The sequence below is a fragment of the Ranitomeya variabilis genome, chromosome 3, assembly GCF_051348905.1.
Source record: "Ranitomeya variabilis isolate aRanVar5 chromosome 3, aRanVar5.hap1, whole genome shotgun sequence".
Lineage (NCBI taxonomy): Eukaryota > Metazoa > Chordata > Amphibia > Anura > Dendrobatidae > Ranitomeya > Ranitomeya variabilis.
Genome location: NC_135234.1, coordinates 214368688 through 214387629, shown reverse-complemented (window position 1 = coordinate 214387629; position 18942 = coordinate 214368688). Strand labels below are relative to the sequence as shown.

The 18942-nt window shown below is 51.7% G+C and overlaps 2 protein-coding genes across 2 annotated transcripts in view; one reads left to right on the top strand and one right to left on the bottom strand.

Moving 5' to 3' along the window:
* LOC143815662 (uncharacterized) overlaps window positions 1–5244 on the bottom strand; it is a 275486-nt gene extending 270242 nt beyond the window's left edge. Inside the window, exon 1 of the mRNA XM_077295150.1 lies at window positions 4844–5244. Within this exon, the coding sequence (XP_077151265.1) occupies window positions 4844–4955 (112 nt within the window). The 5' untranslated portion in view covers window positions 4956–5244. The remainder of the gene's footprint in view (window positions 1–4843) is intronic.
* The window catches only part of CTSE (cathepsin E), a 92422-nt gene that overhangs the window by 70871 nt on the left and 2609 nt on the right, over window positions 1–18942 (top strand). The window lies entirely within an intron of this gene.

Sequence of the window (18942 nt, the reverse complement as noted above, 5' to 3'; positions counted from 1 at the left end):
CAGCGTCGTTTCGTGTGAAGGTACCTTTAATTAAACCATACTTACAACCTTGCCTACTCCCCCGATGCCCTCGTCATCTGCAAAAGAGGTAAAAAAAACAACAATATTCCTCACCTTTCTGCAGAGATGCTTTTAATCCCTTTGTTCTACAACGGGTCCAGCTCTGCTCAGTGTCTGCTCACGGTGTGCTCAGTGTCTCTCTGTGAACTGCTATTCCCTGTCTGAGGGCACCGCGAGCATGAGAAAGTTCACGCTGACGGCAGAAGGGTGATGTGAGTTGATTGGCCGTGAACTCGCAGGACCTGTCAGACGGAACGGTGAGCAGAAGAACTTTCTCATGCTCGCGGAGCCATTCCTTTTGCTGTCCTCATTATTACTCAACAATATATGCACTGCATATTGTACCACTGGGTTCCTTCTCCTAAGGAAATAGTAATTTCTACACTCTCTTTGGATCTCTAGACAGCCCACTGAATCCATACCTTCATATACTGTTACAAGTGGATTTTGTGCATTTTTTCCTCAAAGAAAGACATTCCACACATACCCTATTCATAGCCTGATGGCACAAAAACGGTCCTATACTTTACGGTGTAATAACTTTTTTTGGATATGTTTAAAAAACATTCCTTTTTGGGCCTATTGGTGTGCTATTCCTTGGTACAATATCAAGTCTGATTATAGTCTTCCTCCTGCTGCTAATTTTGCAGATAACCATTCAGATCATCAATTGTACTATGTGTATGTGCCTTTTAATGAATCAGAAGCATCTGACTCCAACTCACCCCCTCTTAAAGACTTGCATCTAGAATCGGGGCCTTGGTCTATAGACTGGCAACTGACTATGAAAGTATTAGATAAGATAGCTGTGGGGATAAGAAAAAAACGAACTGTAGCTCCTAGATTTAGCACATCAACAACAGACTCAGGTATTGCACTTAAAGGGTAACCATCATTTTTATTTTTATTACGTAAGTCGATAATACACATGAAAATAAGAAACTTTGTAATATATTATTAGAGAATTATGTTTCTTTCTCCTTTTGGATTGATCTTTTACTGTCAATTCATGGGTAATATCTGCGTTCAGAGAACCGATTCTTCCTATTACTATTACTAGATAGAAGATGGAAGTTGGAACTCTTAAAATTCTACATAAGTGGAGGGAGAGGCTAGAGACAGACAGATTAATTTATGTTCAGTCTTTAGAATTTACCAGAGTGGAAATATTGACACTGCTTCAGCATTGCTTGTTCATATTACAGGTCCTTCTCAAAAAATTAGCATATAGTGTTAAATTTCATTATTTACCATAATGTAATGATTACAATTAAACTTTCATATATTATAGATTCATTATCCACCAACTGAAATTTGTCAGGTCTTTTATTGTTTTAATACTGATGATTTTGGCCTACAACTCCTGATAACCCAAAAAACCTGTCTCAATAAATTAGCATATCAAGAAAAGGTTCTCTAAATGACCTATTACCCTAATCTTCTGAATCAACTAATTAACTCTAAACACATGCAAAAGATACCTGAGGCTTTTAAAAACTCCCTGCCTGGTTCATTACTCAAAACCCCCATCATGGGTAAGACTAGCGACCTGACAGATGTCAAGAAGGCCATCATTGACACCCTCAAGCAAGAGGGTAAGACCCAGAAAGAAATTTCTCAACAAATAGGCTGTTCCCAGAGTGCTGTATCAAGGCACCTCAATGGTAAGTCTGTTGGAAGGAAACAATGTGGCAGAAAACGCTGTACAACGAGAAGAGGTGACCGGACCCTGAGGAAGATTGTGGAGAAGGACCGATTCCAGACCTTGGGGAACCTGAGGAAGCAGTGGACTGAGTCTGGTGTGGAAAGGCGTGTGCAGGAAATGGGCTACAGGTGCCGCATTCCCCAGGTAAAGCCACTTTTGAACCATAAACAGCGGCAGAAGCGCCTGACCTGGGCTACAGAGAAGCAGCACTGGACTGTTGCTAAGTGGTCCCAAGTACTTTTTTCTGATGAAAGCAAATTTTGCATGTCATTCGGAAATCAAGGTGCCAGAGTCTGGAGGAAGACTGGGGAGAAGGAAATGCCAAAATGCCTGAAGTCCAGTGTCAAGTACCCACAGTCAGTGATGGTGTGGGGTGCCATGTCAGCTGCTGGTGTTGGTCCACTGTGTTTCATCAAGGGCAGGGTCAATGCAGCTAGCTATCAGGAGATTTTGGAGCACTTCATGCTTCTATCGGCTGAAATGCTTTATGGAGATGAAGATTTCATTTTTCAGCACGACCTGGCACCTGCTCACAGTGCCAAAACCACTGGTAAATGGTTTACTGACCATGGTATTACTGTGCTCAATTGGCCAGCCAACTCTCCTGACCTGAACCCCATAGAGAATCTGTGGGATATTGTGAAGAGAAAGTTGAGAGACGCAAGACCCAACACTCTGGATGAGCTTAAGGCCGCTATTGAAGCATCCTGGGCCTCCATAACATCTCAGCAGTGTCACAGGCTGATTGCCTCCATGCCACGCCGCATTGAAGCAGTCATTTCTGCCAAAGGATTCCCGACAAAGTATTGAGTGCATAACTGAACATTATTATTTGATGGTTTTTTTGTTTGTTATTAAAAAACACTTTTATTTGATTGGACGGGTGAAATATGCTAATTTATTGAGACAGGTTTTTTGGGTTATCAGGAGTTGTAGGCCAAAATCATCAGTATTAAAACAATAAAAGACCTGACAAATTTCAGTTGGTGGATAATGAATCTATAATATATGAAAGTTTAATTGTAATCATTACATTATGGTAAATAATGAAATTTAACACTATATGCTAATTTTTTGAGAAGGACCTGTATATGACAAATGCCCTTAACATGCTCATATCTTTAAGGACTCATGCCCACTAGATTATTACAGCTGCTTACATGGTCCAAGCTGTTTAGAGACTTTAATGTTTTCTTTTGTTCATTACTGTAGGAAGACCATTTTCTTAGTACCACTAATTATTCTTAGTGCTTGGCAGTGTATAGTACCACAATTGTGATCCTTGACTATAATTTTAGATTATCTGCTTGTGTAGCCCAACTATGTAACTGGAGTTTATCTACAAACTGATAAAATTCACACGTGAAAGGTTGGGTAGTTAGGTAAATGTATTATCTGTTGATATTTTGTGGACATTCTGTGACAAAGCTCTGTTTGTAGAAGCTTGACAGCCCTTATTCCTCAGACAGACTTTGCACTAGTCGATTCCATTAGTATGTCACAGGGCTTCACTCTTTATGATCCTATACAGGGATCTTTACTTAACCCCTGGGTTATATTCACAGAGTGTCTGCTGGAGAGAATTGGTAGAGGAGGGTCATATTATCCAGAGCTTGTGTAGCTACAGAAATGGGGAGCAGGTTGACTTCTCATAGAGCAGACAGAGCTGGTTTATTGCCATCTCTGCTCTCCTGGTGATTCCTGTATACAGTGTTAAATGAGCGCTGGGTATACAGTTTAGGAATCACTAACCGCTTCGTTCTTCCCTGTTCTAGAAATCATGGCGATCACCGATGATCAATTACTTCTGTAGGAGAGGAGAGTGAAACCAGCTCTTATTGACTTCTGGGATTGCGTGACATGAGAATGTCACGCAAGTCCCGGGCGAGTCACTGCTAGCACTGAAGGTAAGTATAAAGCCATGTGCACACGTTGCGGATTTCTTGCAGAAATTTCCTGAAGAAAACCGGAAATTTTCTGCAAGAAATCCGCATTTTTTTTTTTGCGTTTTTTTTCCGTTTTTTTCGCGTTTTTTTAGCATTCTGCAAGCGTAATTAGCTTGCAGAATGCTAAAGTTTTCCAAGCGATCTGTAGCATCGCTTGAAAAACTGACTGACAAGTTGGTCACACTTGTCAAACATACTGTTTGACAAGTGTGACCAACTTTTTACTATAGATGCAGCTTATGCAGCAGTAAAAGATAGAATGTTTAAAAATAATAAAAAAAATAAAAAAATGCTTATACTCACCCAGACATCTCATCAGCGGCGTCCGTTCGTCTTCCTATAGCTGGTCTGTGCGCACAGGACCTTCCGTGACGTCACGGTCACGTGAGCGGTCACATGACCGCTCACGACCAATCACAGGACAGTGACGTCATCGGCAAGGTCCTTCGCCGCACATCAGCTACAGGAACCGAACGGCAGCGTGCAGCGGTGAGGCGGGAACACTGCGCGGGACATCGAGGGTGAGTATAGGACTGTTTTTTATTTTATTTCTTATTTTTTGACCACTTATATGGTGCCCAGTGCGTGGAGGAGAGTCTCCTCTCCTCCACCCTGGGTACCAACCGCACATGATCTGCTTACTTCCCGCATGGTGTGCACAGCCCCGTGCGGGAAGTAAGCAGATCAATGGACTCCTAGGTGTGCGGAATCCCTGCAATTCCGCATTTTGGGGCCATGTGCACACGTTCAGTATTTTTCGCGTTTTTTTCGCGTTTTTTCGCTATAAAAACGTGATAAAAACGCGAAAAAAACGCTTACATATGCCTCCTATTATTTTAAGTGTATTCCGCATTTTTTGTGCAAATGTAGCCTTTTTTTCCGCGAAAAAATCGCATCGCGGAAAAAAAAGCAACATGTTCATTAAAATGCGGAATTGCAGGGGATTCCGCACACCTAGGGGTCCATTGATCTGCTTACTTCCCGCACGGGGCTGTGCACACCATGCGGGAAGTAAGCAGATTATGTGCGGTTGGTACCCAGGGTGGAGGAGAGGAGACTCTCCTCCACGCACTGGGCACCATATAAGTGGTCAAAAAATAAGAATTAAAATAAAAAACAGTCCTATACTCACCCTCGATGTCTTCCCGCCTCCACTGCACGCTGCCGTTCGGTTCCTGTAGCTGGTGTGCGGCGAAAGACCTGCCGATGACGTCACTGTCCTGTGATTGGTCGTGAGCGGTCATGTGACCGCTCACGTGACCGTGACGTCACGGAAGGTCCTGTGCGCACAGACCAGCTATAGGAAGAGGAACGGACGCCAGTGAGGAGATGTCTGGGTGAGTATAAGCATTTTTTTATTTTTTTTATTATTTTTAAACATTCTATCTTTTACTATAGATGCTGCATAAGCTGCATCTATAGTAAAAAGTTGGTCACACTTGTCAAACGCTATGTTTGACAAGTGTGACCAACCTGTCAGTCAGTTTTCCGAGCGATGCTACAGATCGCTTGGAAAACTTTAGCATTCTGCAAGCTAATTACGCTTGCAGAATGCTAAGAAAACGCAAAAAAACCGGAAAAAAACCGCAAAAAAAAAAATGCGGATTTCTTGCAGAAAATTTCCGGTTTTCTTCAGGAAATTTCTGCAAGAAATCCTGAACGTGTGCACATACCCTTAATGAACATGTTGCTTTTTTTTCCGCTATGCGATTTTTTCGCGGAAAAAATCGCAACATTTGCACAAAAAATGCGGAATACCTTGTAAATAATAGGAGGCATATGTTAGCGTTTTTTTCGCGTTTTTATCACGTTTTTATAGCGAAAAAACTCGAAAAAAACGCTAAAAATCCTGAACGTGTGCACATGGCCTAAGAGTTATTACTTTACTGGGGGAAACATAGGGTTTCAGAAGGGGTTGTCCAAGTAGTGGATAAAGATAGAGAGAAGGGTGGGTAAGCTCACCAATCAGGGAAAATATGTAAAAATGTAGAAATAGTGAGCTCACCAAAGTAAGGGCTTCTCCACATCCATACCCGCATGGAAAAAAATGCTGAGCAGCCAGTCCAAGACAATCAAGACTACACCCTTTTCTTGATAATTAGAGAAAACAGGCTCAATCAATTCAGGGAACCTTGTACAGACCAGCCAGAGCAACTACAATAGCAACATTCAACATATGGATCAGTCCAGTGTGGAAAGCTTTGTCCCAAGCCTGTAAAACTTCACCTTTATTAGGATTCACTTAAGAAGTCCATCTTATGAGCAGTAAAGTAGCAAATCTATGCATTTCAGAGAGTAGGCTTAAGCTTGCCTTAATGGCATAATTAAGACTACTCACCAAAATGCATAGGTTTAATTTATTCCAGTAAAGGTGAAGTTTTAAAGGCTGAGGACATACTGTAGCTTTCCATGTTGGATTTTCAATGTGATGTATGTGGAGCGCCCCCACACCGCCGCAGGGCCGAGGGGTACCCGGAGCCGGGCCTCTGAGTTATCAGTTCTGGGGTTGTCACGGTGGCTAGACCCGGTCCGTGGCCCTGTCTGTCAGTGGGGGACGTCCGGTGCAATAAGTGGTGTTGTAATGGTGCAGTTGTGGGGTGCAGGTCGCGGTAAATAATGAGGACACCAGGTTGCAGTCTCTTTACCTCTTTACTGAAGATCTCTGGGTCCTCAGTCCAGAATACGGTTCACCAGGCTGCGCAAGTCCGGCCGGTCCAATGGCACCTCCAGAGTTCTCTTCACAGGTGGAAATCGGTGCCTTCCTTCTAGCGCTATGTGTTGTAGTCCTTCCCTGCTGTGCTTACGGAAAGTAACCCCACAACTGTTGTGTCTGTTTCTGATGTTCCCTCACAACTCGACTAGATGATGTTCTGCTAATCCTCTGTCCCTCCCTGAGGTTCGGGTAGGAACGGCACCCGTTTGACGGGTAGGCCTGGAGTTCTTCCGGGACCCTAGAGACGCCCCTCTCCCACAATTGCCTCCCAAGACTTCATAGGTGATTTGAGTTAGACAGCCCGCCTGAGACTGACTGCCCTGCCGCTGTTTGGAGTATTGCATGAAGCTGAATGTTATTCTACTCCCTCGGCGTTCTGGCCACCGGTAATGCGCCTCAGTAGGATGTTGCTTCGGTCTTACAGCACGACTCCTACTGGTATTCTCCTATTGCTTGATCTCGTTTCTCACTCAGCACAATCTATCTCGCTTCTAGTCCTTTCTTGGGTCCCGCCGCTTCCCGGAGCTGGCGCGGACCCGTTACGTTCTTTTCAATGCCAAGCCTCTGTCAGGATCCCACCCCTGACAGAGACCCTACTGTCTCTTCCTCCACAACACCCTCTGCCACCAGGTGTTGCTTCATCCAATCCAGTCAGCTTTCTGATCTAACTTCCTGCCTGACCCCCAGTTTACCCACTATGGTGGGGAGTGGCCTAATGAATAGCACCCTCAGCTCCCCCCGGAGGCCCGGCTGTGAAATGTATTGGTGTCTGTGATACCTGATCAGATGAACTCCTTCAGTGCCATCGGACTCACCGTAGCTCCCCTTAGTGGCGGAGCCACAGTACTGCAACGACCAGGACTCTGGGGCGCTGCACTCCCCCCTGGTTAAACACAGTACTCCGGGACTGGGAAGAAAACAACAATACAAGTTAGCAAAAAGACATACAATTTTGTTGAGTGCAATAACAATAAGCATATTTGAACAGGCTTCCCTTTATGGGAGGTAAGGACACTTGAACGTTACAAACATAGTAAAATATCATAGCAACATGCTATAATTAACTTCTGTTACCCAACCGGGTATTCTACTAAGTGCAAAATTGTTGAACAATAATTTAACATTGCCTTTAAGGACATACACTCTTAATCCACTAAAGACCTTCCTATAATCACATTATAAGGTAACTTAACTTTTTCCATTCTCCTTTAAATCTGCAGGACCGCCTGTCCTATCGGCACCAGACCTACTGCCTCTCCTTTCTGTCACAGGACCGCCCCGTTCAGCCAGGGCCTACTGCCTTTTCAACTTCTATACACAGTATAGATCATAACATTACTTTCAGTTTTAGAAGCACTGAGCCATCTACATATGGCTCCTAAGAGGACCTTCCACTTAACCCCTACGGGTTCACTCTCTGTCCTCGGAATCACATTATTAACTCTTCTTCTTACAATAACTAACTTCTTATGGAGGACTCAGGGTCTACCTTCTATCCCCCCCCCCCCTTTCTATCAACATTATTAAATATCAAACTTCCATCTTCACTCTCCTTACTACCGACTATGCAGGACACTCTGTCTACCCCTAGGGGCCTACTGCATCTTTCTTCCAAGGATCATTATCAACATTCCTTTACTTTACAGTCAACTAATTCAATACAAATAACTTCAACAGATAAGCATCATCATTTTCTTTCAGGCATTATCATCACATTACTGTTCTAAAACAGTATCACTCATAAGTACACAGTTGAGCATCCCCTTTAAGAGAGGATCGAGTCTTTATGAGGTAGCGTATCTCCTCAAGCTACCAGTCCTTACTCAGCAAAGGCTCCGGTATGGTATCTTCGCAAAGAGTCTCTTTCCAAGTAAGACCAGTAGGAAGCGCCTTTAAGAAGGTGCAAACTATATACAGGAAGTTTGTATCATGCACTGTTCATGATTACAGCAATTCTTATAACATTGTGGAACAAAAAAGCAAAAATGAAAGTGAAAGCAAAAATAAAAAGCAATAGGGATCCCGGGTAAACAAAGGGATCCCTTTAAGAGTTAACCCAGGACGGGTTTTAGCAGCAAAATAGCAAGGAAATAAACAGTTAACTATTTACAGTTTCAGGTTTCCGAGATTTAGTGGGACGGCTTCCAGGGCTGCACCTGGCACTTAACCCTTCTTGGCCTGGGAAGAGTGAGGTCCAGGGTTACACCCAGTGCTGGACAAACGCCGTTAATCCGTCTTGCATGTACTGTTAAATCGTGCGCAGCGATGGAGGTCTGCGCAGCTTGAGTATGGGCATCTGCTGCAGCAGAGGTAGCGGCTGCTGCAAGATCAGTCACTGGAACGGAGTCAGCAGCTGTGGCACTAACAGTCACTGGAGTGGTGTCGGTCGTCAGGGCAGGGTGGCTCTTCCTACCTGCTTCAGATGCGGTTCCTCCGGTGCCGGTCTGCTCCGTCTCCGCTGGGGTCTGGAACGCTGGCTGCGGGGCCTTGTGCTGCGACGCTGTCATCTTTGCTTGCAGCACCTCGCTTTCCGGCAGGGCCTTGCTTCCCAGCTTCGGAGCGCTGGGACTTCTTTCCTGCTCCGGACCAGATGAGGCTGCCGACAGATGTCTGGTGAGGCTCCTGATGATGGCCTTCTTCCACCCGGCCTCAGTGCTCAGCTGCGTCCGCCGGGGTCGGTCGCTGAGCTCGTCCACTCCGGCCTGCAGGAATTCAGCATCAGCGGTGGAGGCCTGGTTGCGGTGCCCCTCCGGGTGGCTGGGGGAGTCCTCTGCTTCGACCCCACGCTCCGGCTCCGGGCGGCTCGCCATGGCGTCCTCCATGTCGCTCACTCCTTCTTCCTGGTCCTTTTCCCGCTTTCTCCTTCGTGGGCGGTTTCGTTTTCTCTGTCTCTGCCCACCATTGAGGATCAGGAGGCGGATCTCGGCTGCTGACGGACACGTCCTCAAGGGGCCGAGATATTTAGACTGGGCGGCCATTGTCTTTCACGCTCTTCAGCTTGTTCACGCCCCCTTCCACGCCCTTCGTCTTCTCCTGCACTCTCCTTAGCGCTGTAATGGCGGCGGTTTTGGCGCGAACTTTTGGCGGCAAATGGCAACACACAGTCTTTGCAATAAAGCACAGTCCAAGCACAATAAATCACAGTTCCAAGGCACACATGACCTGATTCTTCAGGCTTAAGTAGATCCTGTTCGTGACGCCAAGTTGGAGCGCCCCCACACCGCCGCAGGGCCGAGGGGTACCCAGAGCCGGGCCTCTGAGTTATCAGTTCTGGGGTTGTCACGGTGGCTAGACCCGGTCCGTGGCCCTGTCTGTCAGTGGGGGACGTCCGGTGCAATAAGTGGTGTTGTAATGGTGCAGTTGTGGGGTGCAGGTCGCGGTAAATAATGAGGACACCAGGTTGCAGTCTCTTTACCTCTTTACTGAAGATCTCTGGGTCCTCAGTCCAGAATACGGTTCACCAGGCTGCGCAAGTCCGGCCGGTCCAATGGCACCTCCAGAGTTCTCTTCACAGGTGGAAATCGGTGCCTTCCTTCTAGCGCTATGTGTTGTAGTCCTTCCCTGCTGTGCTTACGGAAAGTACCCCACAACTGTTGTGTCTGTTTCTGATGTTCCCTCACAACTCGACTAGATGATGTTCTGCTAATCCTCCGTCCGTCCCTGAGGTTCGGGTAGGAACGGCACCCGTTTGACGGGTAGGCCTGGAGTTCTTCCGGGACCCTAGAGACGCCCCTCTCCCACAATTGCCTCCCAAGACTTCATAGGTGATTTGAGTTAGACAGCCCGCCTGAGACTGACTGCCCTGCCGCTGTTTGGAGTATTGCTTGAAGCTGAATGTTATTCTACTCCCTCGGCGTTCCGGCCACCGGTAATGCGCCTCAGTAGGATGTTGCTTCGGTCTTACAGCACGACTCCTACTGGTATTCTCCTATTGCTTGATCTCGTTTCTCACTCAGCACAATCTATCTCGCTTCTAGTCCTTTCTTGGGTCCCGCCGCTTCCCGGAGCTGGCGCGGATCCGTTACGTTCTTTTCAATGCCAAGCCTCTGTCAGGATCCCACCCCTGACAGAGACCCTACTGTCTCTTCCTCCACAACACCCTCTGCCACCAGGTGTTGCTTCGTCCAATCCAGTCAGCTTTCTGATCTAACTTCCTGCCTGACCCCCAGTTTACCCACTATGGTGGGGAGTGGCCTAATGAATAGCACCCTTAGCTCCCCCCGGAGGCCCGGCTGTGAAATGTATTGGTGTCTGTGATACCTGATCAGATGAACTCCTTCAGTGCCATCGGACGCACCGTAGCTCCCCTTAGTGGCGGAGCCACAGTACTGCAACGACCAGGACTCTGGGGCGCTGCATATGTTCTTAAATCAGATAGTTATATCACACAAAATAATTATAGGGAAGCTCGATCCACGAGCAACATGTATCAGGCACTGACAGCACAATCTCAGCCAGGTAAATTTGACTATGAAATGCATTTTAGAGAAAAACATACTTTAAAAACTGATCCCTGCATGCAATAGACTCTATTTTAAACCCTGCACCCCTCAAATAATTGAAAACATCATCCATAAACTTTAACTCTTCCGGTGCTTCATCTAATATATAATTGCCTAGAATACTACTTCCTGCAATTTGTGCCAACTTCCGTGGCTTTGTCCGGAGCTATTGTCCGGAGATAATGTCCGGAGCTAATGTCCGGAGCTAATGTCCGGAGATAAGTGACGTCACCAGTGTCCTACACCCAGGCAGAGCACAGTGGCCTCAGGCAGAGCACAGGGGCCCCAGGCAGAACTTGGGGCCCCAGGCAGAGCACAGGGGCCCCAGGCAGAGCACAGGGGCCCCAGGCAGCATATGGGGCCCCAGGCAGAGCACAGGGGCCCCAGGCAGCATATGGGGCCCCAGGCAGAGCACAGTGGCCCCAGGCAGAGCACACACCAAATCGGAGGCCGAGGGGCCCCGCCAACCAAATCGGAGGCCGAGGAGCCCCGCCCACCAAATCGAAGGCCGAGCGGCCCCGCCCACCAAAGCGGAGGCCGAGGGGCCCGGCCCCGCCCACCAAAGCGGAGGCCGAGGGGCCCCGACCACCACATCGGAGGCCGAGGGGCCCCGCCCACCAAATCGGAGGCCGAGGGTCCCCGCCCACCAAATCGGAGGCCGGGGGTCCCCGCCCTCCAAATCGGAGGCCGAGGGGCCCCGACCACCACATCGGAGGCCGAGGGGCCCCGCCCACCAAATCGGAGGCCGAGGGTCCCCGCCCTCCAAATCGGAGGCCGAGGGGCCCCGCCCACCACATCGGAGGCCGAGGGGCCCCGCCCACCAAATCGGAGGCCGAGGGGCCGCGCCCACCAAATCGGAGGCCGAGGGTCCCCGCCCACCAAATCGGAGGCCGAGGGTCCACACCATCCAAATCGGAGGCCGAGGGGCCCCGTCCACCAAATCGGAGGCCGACGGGCCCCACCCACCAAAGCGGAGGCCGAGGGTCCCCGCCCACCAAATCGGAGGCCGAGGGTCCCCGCCCACCAAATCGGAGGCCGAGGGTCCCCGCCCACCAAATTGGAGGCCGAGGGGCCCCACCAACCAAATCAAAGGCCGAGGAGCCCCGCCCACAAAAGCGGAGGCCGAGGGTCCCCGCACACCAAATCGGAGGCAGAGGGACCCCGCCCACCAAATCGGAGGCCGAGGGGCCCCGCCCACCAAAGCGGAGGCCGAGGGTCCCCGACCACCAAATCGGAGGCCGAGGGTCCCTGCCCACTAAATCGGAGGCCGAGGGTCCCCGCCCACCAAATCGGAGGCCGAGGGTCCCCGCCCACCAAATCGGAGGCCGAGAGTCCCCGCCCACCAAATCGGAGGCCGAGGGGCCCCGCCAACCAAATCGGAGGCCGAGGGGCTTCGACAACCAAATCGGAGGCCGAGGGTCCCCGCCCACCAAATCGGAGGCCGAGAGTCCCCGCCCACCAAATCGGAGGCCGAGGGGCCCCGCCAACCAAATCGGAGGCCGAGGGGCCCCGCCCACCAAATCGGAGGCCGAGGGTCCCCGCCCACCAAATCGGAGGCCGAGAGTCCCCGCCCACCAAATCGGAGGATAAGGGGCCCCGCCAACCAAATCGGAGGCCGAGGGGCCCCGCCAACCAAATCGGAGGCCGAGGAGCCCCGCCCAACAAATCGAAGGCCGAGCGGCCCCGCCCACCAAAACAGAGGCCGAGGGGCCCGGCCCCGCCCACCAAAGTGGAGGCCGAGGGGCCCCGACCACCACATCGGAGGCCGAGGGGCCCCGCCCACCAAATCGGAGGCCGAGGGTCCCCGCCCACCAAATCGGAGGCCGAGGGTCCCCGCCCACCAAATCGGAGGCCGAGGGTCCCCGCCCACCAAATCGGAGGCCGAGGGTCCCCGCCCACCAAATCGGAGGCCGAGGGTCCCCGCCCACCAAATCGGAGGCCGAGGGTCCCCGCCCACCAAATTGGAGGCCGAGGGTCCCCGCCCACCAAATTGGAGGCCGAGGGTCCCCGCCCACCAAATTGGAGGCCGAGGGTCCCCGCCCACCAAATTGGAGGCCGAGGGTCCCCGCCCACCAAATCGGAGGCCGGTCCTCGCCCACCAAATCGGAGGCCGAGGGTCCCCACCCACCAAATCGGAGGACGAGGGGCCCCACCAACCAAATCGGAGGCCGAGGAGCCCCGCCCACCAAAAGTAAGTGCGGCCCCAAAAATAAGTGCGCCCCCGGGTGCAAAAGTAAGTGCGACCCCGGGTGCAAAAGTAAGTTCGCCCCCGGGTGCAAAAGTAAGTGCGCCCCCGGGTGCAAAAGTAAGTGCGCCCCCGGGTGCAAAAGTAAGTGCGCCCCCGGGTGCAAAAGTAAGTGCGCCTCCGGGTGCAAAAGTAAGTGCGCCCCCGGGTGCAAAAGTAAGTGCGCCCCCGGGTGCAAAAGTAAGCGTGCCCCCGGCCCCGGGTGCAAAAGTAAGCGCGCCCCCCAGTCCCGTGTGTGAAAAGTGCTGCTGTAAAGCTGGTAGCGCTGTTCAAGCACCATGTATTTCCTTCAGGAAATGCCCATCTAATATATAATTGCCTAGAATACTACTTCCTGCAATTTGTGCCAACTTCCGTGGCTTTGTCCGGAGCTAATGTCCGGAGATAATGTCCGGAGCTAATGTCCGGAGATAATGTCCGGAGATAATGTCCGGAGATAAGTGACGTCACCAGTGTCCTACACCCAGGCAGAGCACAGGGGCCCCAGGCAGCATATGGGGCCCCAGGCAGAGCACAGTGGCCCCAGGCAGAGCACAGGGGCCCCAGGCAGCATATGGGGCCCCAGGCAGAGCACAGTGGTCCCAGGCAGAGCACAGGGGCCCCAGGCAGAACATGGGGCCCCAGGCAGAGCACAGGGGCCCCAGGCAAAGCACAGGGGCCCCAGGCAGCATATGGGGCCCCAGGCAGAGCACAGTGGCCCCAGGCAGCATATGGGGCCCCAGGCAGAGCACAGGGGCCCCAGGCAGCATATGGGTTCCCAGACAGAGCACAGTGGCCCCAGGCAGAGCACAGGGGCCCCAGGCAGAACATGGGGCCCCAGGCAGAGCACAGGGGCCCCAGGCAAAGCACAGGGGCCCCAGGCAGCATATGGGGCCCCAGGCAGAGCACAGGGGCCCCAGGCAGAGCACAGGGGCCCCAGGCAGCATATGGGGCCCCAGGCAGAGCACAGGGGCCCCAGGCAGCATATGGGGCCCCAGGCAGAGCACAGGGGCCCCAGGCAGAACATGGGGCCCCAGGCAGAGCACAGGGGCCCCAGGCAGAGCACAGGGGCCCCAGGCAGCATATGGGGCCCCAGGCAGAGCACAGGGGCCCCAGGCAGCATATGGGGCCCCAGGCAGAGCACAGTGGTCCCAGGCAGAGCACAGGGGCCCCAGGCAGAACATGGGGCCCCAGGCAGAGCACAGGGGCCCCAGGCAAAGCACAGGGGCCCCAGGCAGCATATGGGGCCCCAGGCAGAGCACAGTGGCCCCAGGCAGCATATGGGGCCCCAGGCAGAGCACAGGGGCCCCAGGCAGCATATGGGTTCCCAGGCAGAGCACAGTGGCCCCAGGCAGAGCACAGGGGCCCCAGGCAGAACATGGGGCCCCAGGCAGAGCACAGGGGCCCCAGGCAAAGCACAGGGGCCCCAGGCAGCATATGGGGCCCCAGGCAGAGCACAGGGGCCCCAGGCAGAGCACAGGGGCCCCAGGCAGCATATGGGGCCCCAGGCAGAGCACAGGGGCCCCAGGCAGCATATGGGGCCCCAGGCAGAGCACAGGGGCCCCAGGCAGAGCACAGGGGCCCCAGGCAGAGCACAGGGGCCCCAGGCAGAGCACAGGGGGCCCCAGGCAGAGCACAGGGGCCCCAGGCAGCATATGGGGCCCCAGGCAGAGCACAGTGGCCCCAGGCAGCATATGGGGCCCCAGGCAGAGCACAGTGGCCCCAGGCAGAGCACAGGGGCCCCAGGCAGCATATGGGGCCCCAGGCAGAGCACAGTGGTCCCAGGCAGAGCACAGGGGCCCCAGGCAGAGCACAGGGGCCCCAGGCAGCTTATGGGGCCCCAGGCAGAGCACAGTGGCCCCAGGCAGAACATGGGGCCCCAGGCAGAGCACAGTGGCCCCAGGCAGAGCACAGGGGCCCCAGGCAGAACATGGGGCCCCAGGCAGAGCACAGGGGCCCCAGGCAGAGCACAGGGGCCCCAGGCAGCATATGGGGCCCCAGGCAGAGCACAGTGGCCCCAGGCAGAGCACAGGGGCCCCAGGCAGCATATGGGGCCCCAGGCAGAGCACAGTGGTTCCAGGCAGAGCACAGGGGCCCCAGGCAGCCTATGGGGCCCCAGGCAGAGCACAGTGGCCCCAGGCAGAACATGGGGCCCCAGGCAGAGCACAGGGGCCCCAGGCAGCATATGGGGCCCCAGGCAGAGCACAGTGGTCCCAGGTAGAGCACAGGGGCCCCAGGCAGCCTATGGGGCCCCAGGCAGAGCACAGGGGCCCCAGGCAGCATATGGGGCCCCAGGCAGAGCACAGGGGCCCCAGGCAGCATATGGGGCCCCAGGCAGAGCACAGTGGCCCCAGGCAGAGCACAGGGGCCCCAGGCAGAACATGGGGCCCCAGGCAGAGCACAGGGGCCCCAGGCAGCATATGGGGCCCCAGGCAGAGCACAGTGGCCCCAGGCAGAGCACAGGGGCCCCAGGCAGCATATGGGGCCCCATGCAGAGCACAGTGGTCCCAGGCAGAGCACAGGGGCCCCAGGCAGCCTATGGGGCCCCAGGCAGAGCACAGTGGCCCCAGGCAGAACATGGGGCCCCAGGCAGAGCACAGGGGCCCCAGGCAGCATATGGGGCCCCAGGCAGAGCACAGTGGTCCCAGGTAGAGCACAGGGGCCCCAGGCAGCCTATGGGGCCCCAGGCAGAGCACAGGGGCCCCAGGCAGCATATGGGGCCCCAGGCAGAGCACAGGGGCCCCAGGCAGCATATGGGGCCCCAGGCAGAGCACAGTGGCCCCAGGCAGAGCACAGGGGCCCCAGGCAGCCTATGGGGCCCCAGGCAGAGCACAGGGGCCCCAGGCAGCATATGGGGCCCCAGGCAGAGCACAGGGGCCCCAGGCAGCATATGGGGCCCCAGGCAGAGCACAGTGGCCCCAGGCAGAGCACAGGGGCCCCAGGCAGAACATGGGGCCCCAGGCAGAGCACAGGGGCCCCAGGCAGCATATGGGGCCCCAGGCAGAGCACAGTGGCCCCAGGCAGAGCACAGGGGCCCCAGGCAGCATATGGGGCCCCAGGCAGAGCACAGTGGTCCCAGGCAGAGCACAGGGGCCCCAGGCAGCCTATGGGGCCCCAGGCAGAGCACAGTGGCCCCAGGCAGAACATGGGGCCCCAGGCAGAGCACAGGGGCCCCAGGCAGCATATGGGGCCCCAGGCAGAGCACAGTGGTCCAAGGTAGAGCACAGGGGCCCCAGGCAGCCTATGGGGCCCCAGGCAGAGCACAGGGGCCCCAGGCAGCATATGGGGCCCCAGGCAGAGCACAGTGGCCCCAGGCAGAGCACAGGGGCCCCAGGCAGCATATGGGGCCCCAGGCAGAGCACAGGGGCCCCAGGCAGCATATGGGGCCCCAGGCAGAGCACAGCGATATTTTGGACCACTGTGCGGTGTTTCAGACCCCCTGTGTGATGTCTGGGGCCCTGTTCTTAAGTATATTAAAGATTAAAGTAACGTATATTAAAGTATATTATAGATCAAATTTGACACGTTTATGAGCACCATTGAGTGATATACTCAAGAATGACATAATTTTTCAACATTTTATGGTTTCAAACTGTAAACACTCAGAGTTTTTTTTACTTCAACCAGAAAACCTTAACGGTTCATAAAAAACTTGACTGTTCAGGATATGATAAAAGTCATAGTATTCTGAATCTTTAACTTATAAAGATACCTTTACATGGGGTGATTATTGGTTCCAGAGAGGCTTTCGGCCGATAATCGTACACATGGCTGGTGACAGGACAATACAATATAAACGTTCAAAGGTAAACACTGATAACATTAAAATCTAATATATAATTGCCTAGAATACTACTTCCGGCAATTTGTGCCAACTTCCGTGGCTTTGTCCGGAGATAATGTCCGGAGATAAGTGACGTCACCAGCGTCCTACACCTGCTCAGGGTGGACAAAGATATATGCCTTTGTGGTGCGCGGCACTTTTCTGATTGGTTGCCGCCTGCCGCGAGCGACCAATCAGAAATGTGCCGTACTGTCAAGAATTGTCAAGAGCTGGTGAGTGCAGCCATTTTTTGTTCTTTCTTACTATTATTTATTAATTGTATTATTCTTACATTTGAATAACTAAAGTATATATGGATTCTAGACTCCCGATTCTTTAGAATCGGGCTGCCATCTAGTAGGTATAATAACCATATAGTGGAATGAAAAAAACTTAAATTGTATTTTTTTCCATTAAAATATTGCTTTAGTCTCGTTTTTTGTACTTTCACAGGAGGTAATAGAAGAAATTTCTCTTCTATGCAGTAGTACTCAACATGTGAACAAAAACTATTATTTAGGGGCGCAGCAGGGCCTAGAAGGAAAGTAATGGAAGCCTAGAAGGAAAGTAATGGAATTATTCTTTTGGATGAAATACATTGCAGACTCCATTTTGCTTTTGCAAAGCGATTCAGATGCCAAAACAGCAGAAACCCCAACTTGTGACCCTAATTTGGAAACTACACCTCATTCACACGTCCATGTGTCATGTACGTTTTCTATCCGTATTTTTCTCGCACAGAACACATATCTATTATAATTTATTCTGCTATTCACCTGCCTGTGTTTTTCGAGGAACGTGTGTTTCTGCAAAAATCCCAGAGACATGTCCATCTTCTCCCAGCAGCACAAATGAAAATTGGCAAGTCTATGGGTCTGTGAAAAACACGGACAGCACACAGATGTCATCCATGAGTCATCCGGGTCTGTTCATGTTTAACATTGCAAAGGAAAGAAGAAGCTTTGTACTTTATTTAACTACCGTACTTATTTTTGTGAAAAACACTGATGAAGTGCTGATGACATACTGACCAAACACTGATGACACCAGTACCATTTTTTTGCATACGTGAAAAAACCTCCCGTCTGAATGAGGCCTGGCAGGTTCATCTAGCAATGCGGTGAACATTTGGAACACAAAGAAGCGTCAGAGAATGTTATAATCCTAAGGTGCGTGAAGTTCAGAACCTTCACCACAAGTAATATCATTACGAAATTGACATTCCTCTGGAAATTCATCTATGGGTGTTGTGTCTATTTTGGCCCAACAGGTGTTTTCTAGAAAAAATTGGATGGTGCAGAGTGAAAACTGCATATATGCCATTGTAGTGGCCCAATAAATTGTGGCCAATTTATCCTTCTAGAGACACAGACCTCACAAATTATTACGTGGGTTCTCCCCACTACAGTAGTGCCATACATGTGGACGCTAACTGCTCTCTGGGCACACTGCTGGGCTCAGAAGAGAGTTAAAGGGGGCATTTCTCATTGGGAGCCAGTATATTGCTAGATATGTTTTTCGGGTGCCATGTTGCTTTTCCAGATGCTTTGTGCTACCAATAACATGGAAACCTCTTATTGTTCCATTCACTGATAACAGACCTGAGTGAGGGATTATTTTTGCAAGAAAATTTTGTTGAAATTTTTATTGGTACCATTTTAAAGTACATAACATTTTGGATTGGTTTTAAGGCTAGTTTTGCATTTATTTATGTATTTAAACAGTTTTTTTTCAAGAGTTTTGTCCATCTGCATTTTTTTGGGAAGGTTTTATCCTATGGCATTTTTTACGTCTATTTTACCAGTGTTTTTCTGTTCCGCCATTGAATAATGAAGAAAGCAATAGCAGTTTTATAAACAAAAATGATAGCAAAATTCTCCAACAAAATTCCGGATATCTTTTGAGATTTCTGTATTGACTTGTACTGTAAAGTGCAGAGCATCTTCTAATCGGAAAACACCAGAAGAAT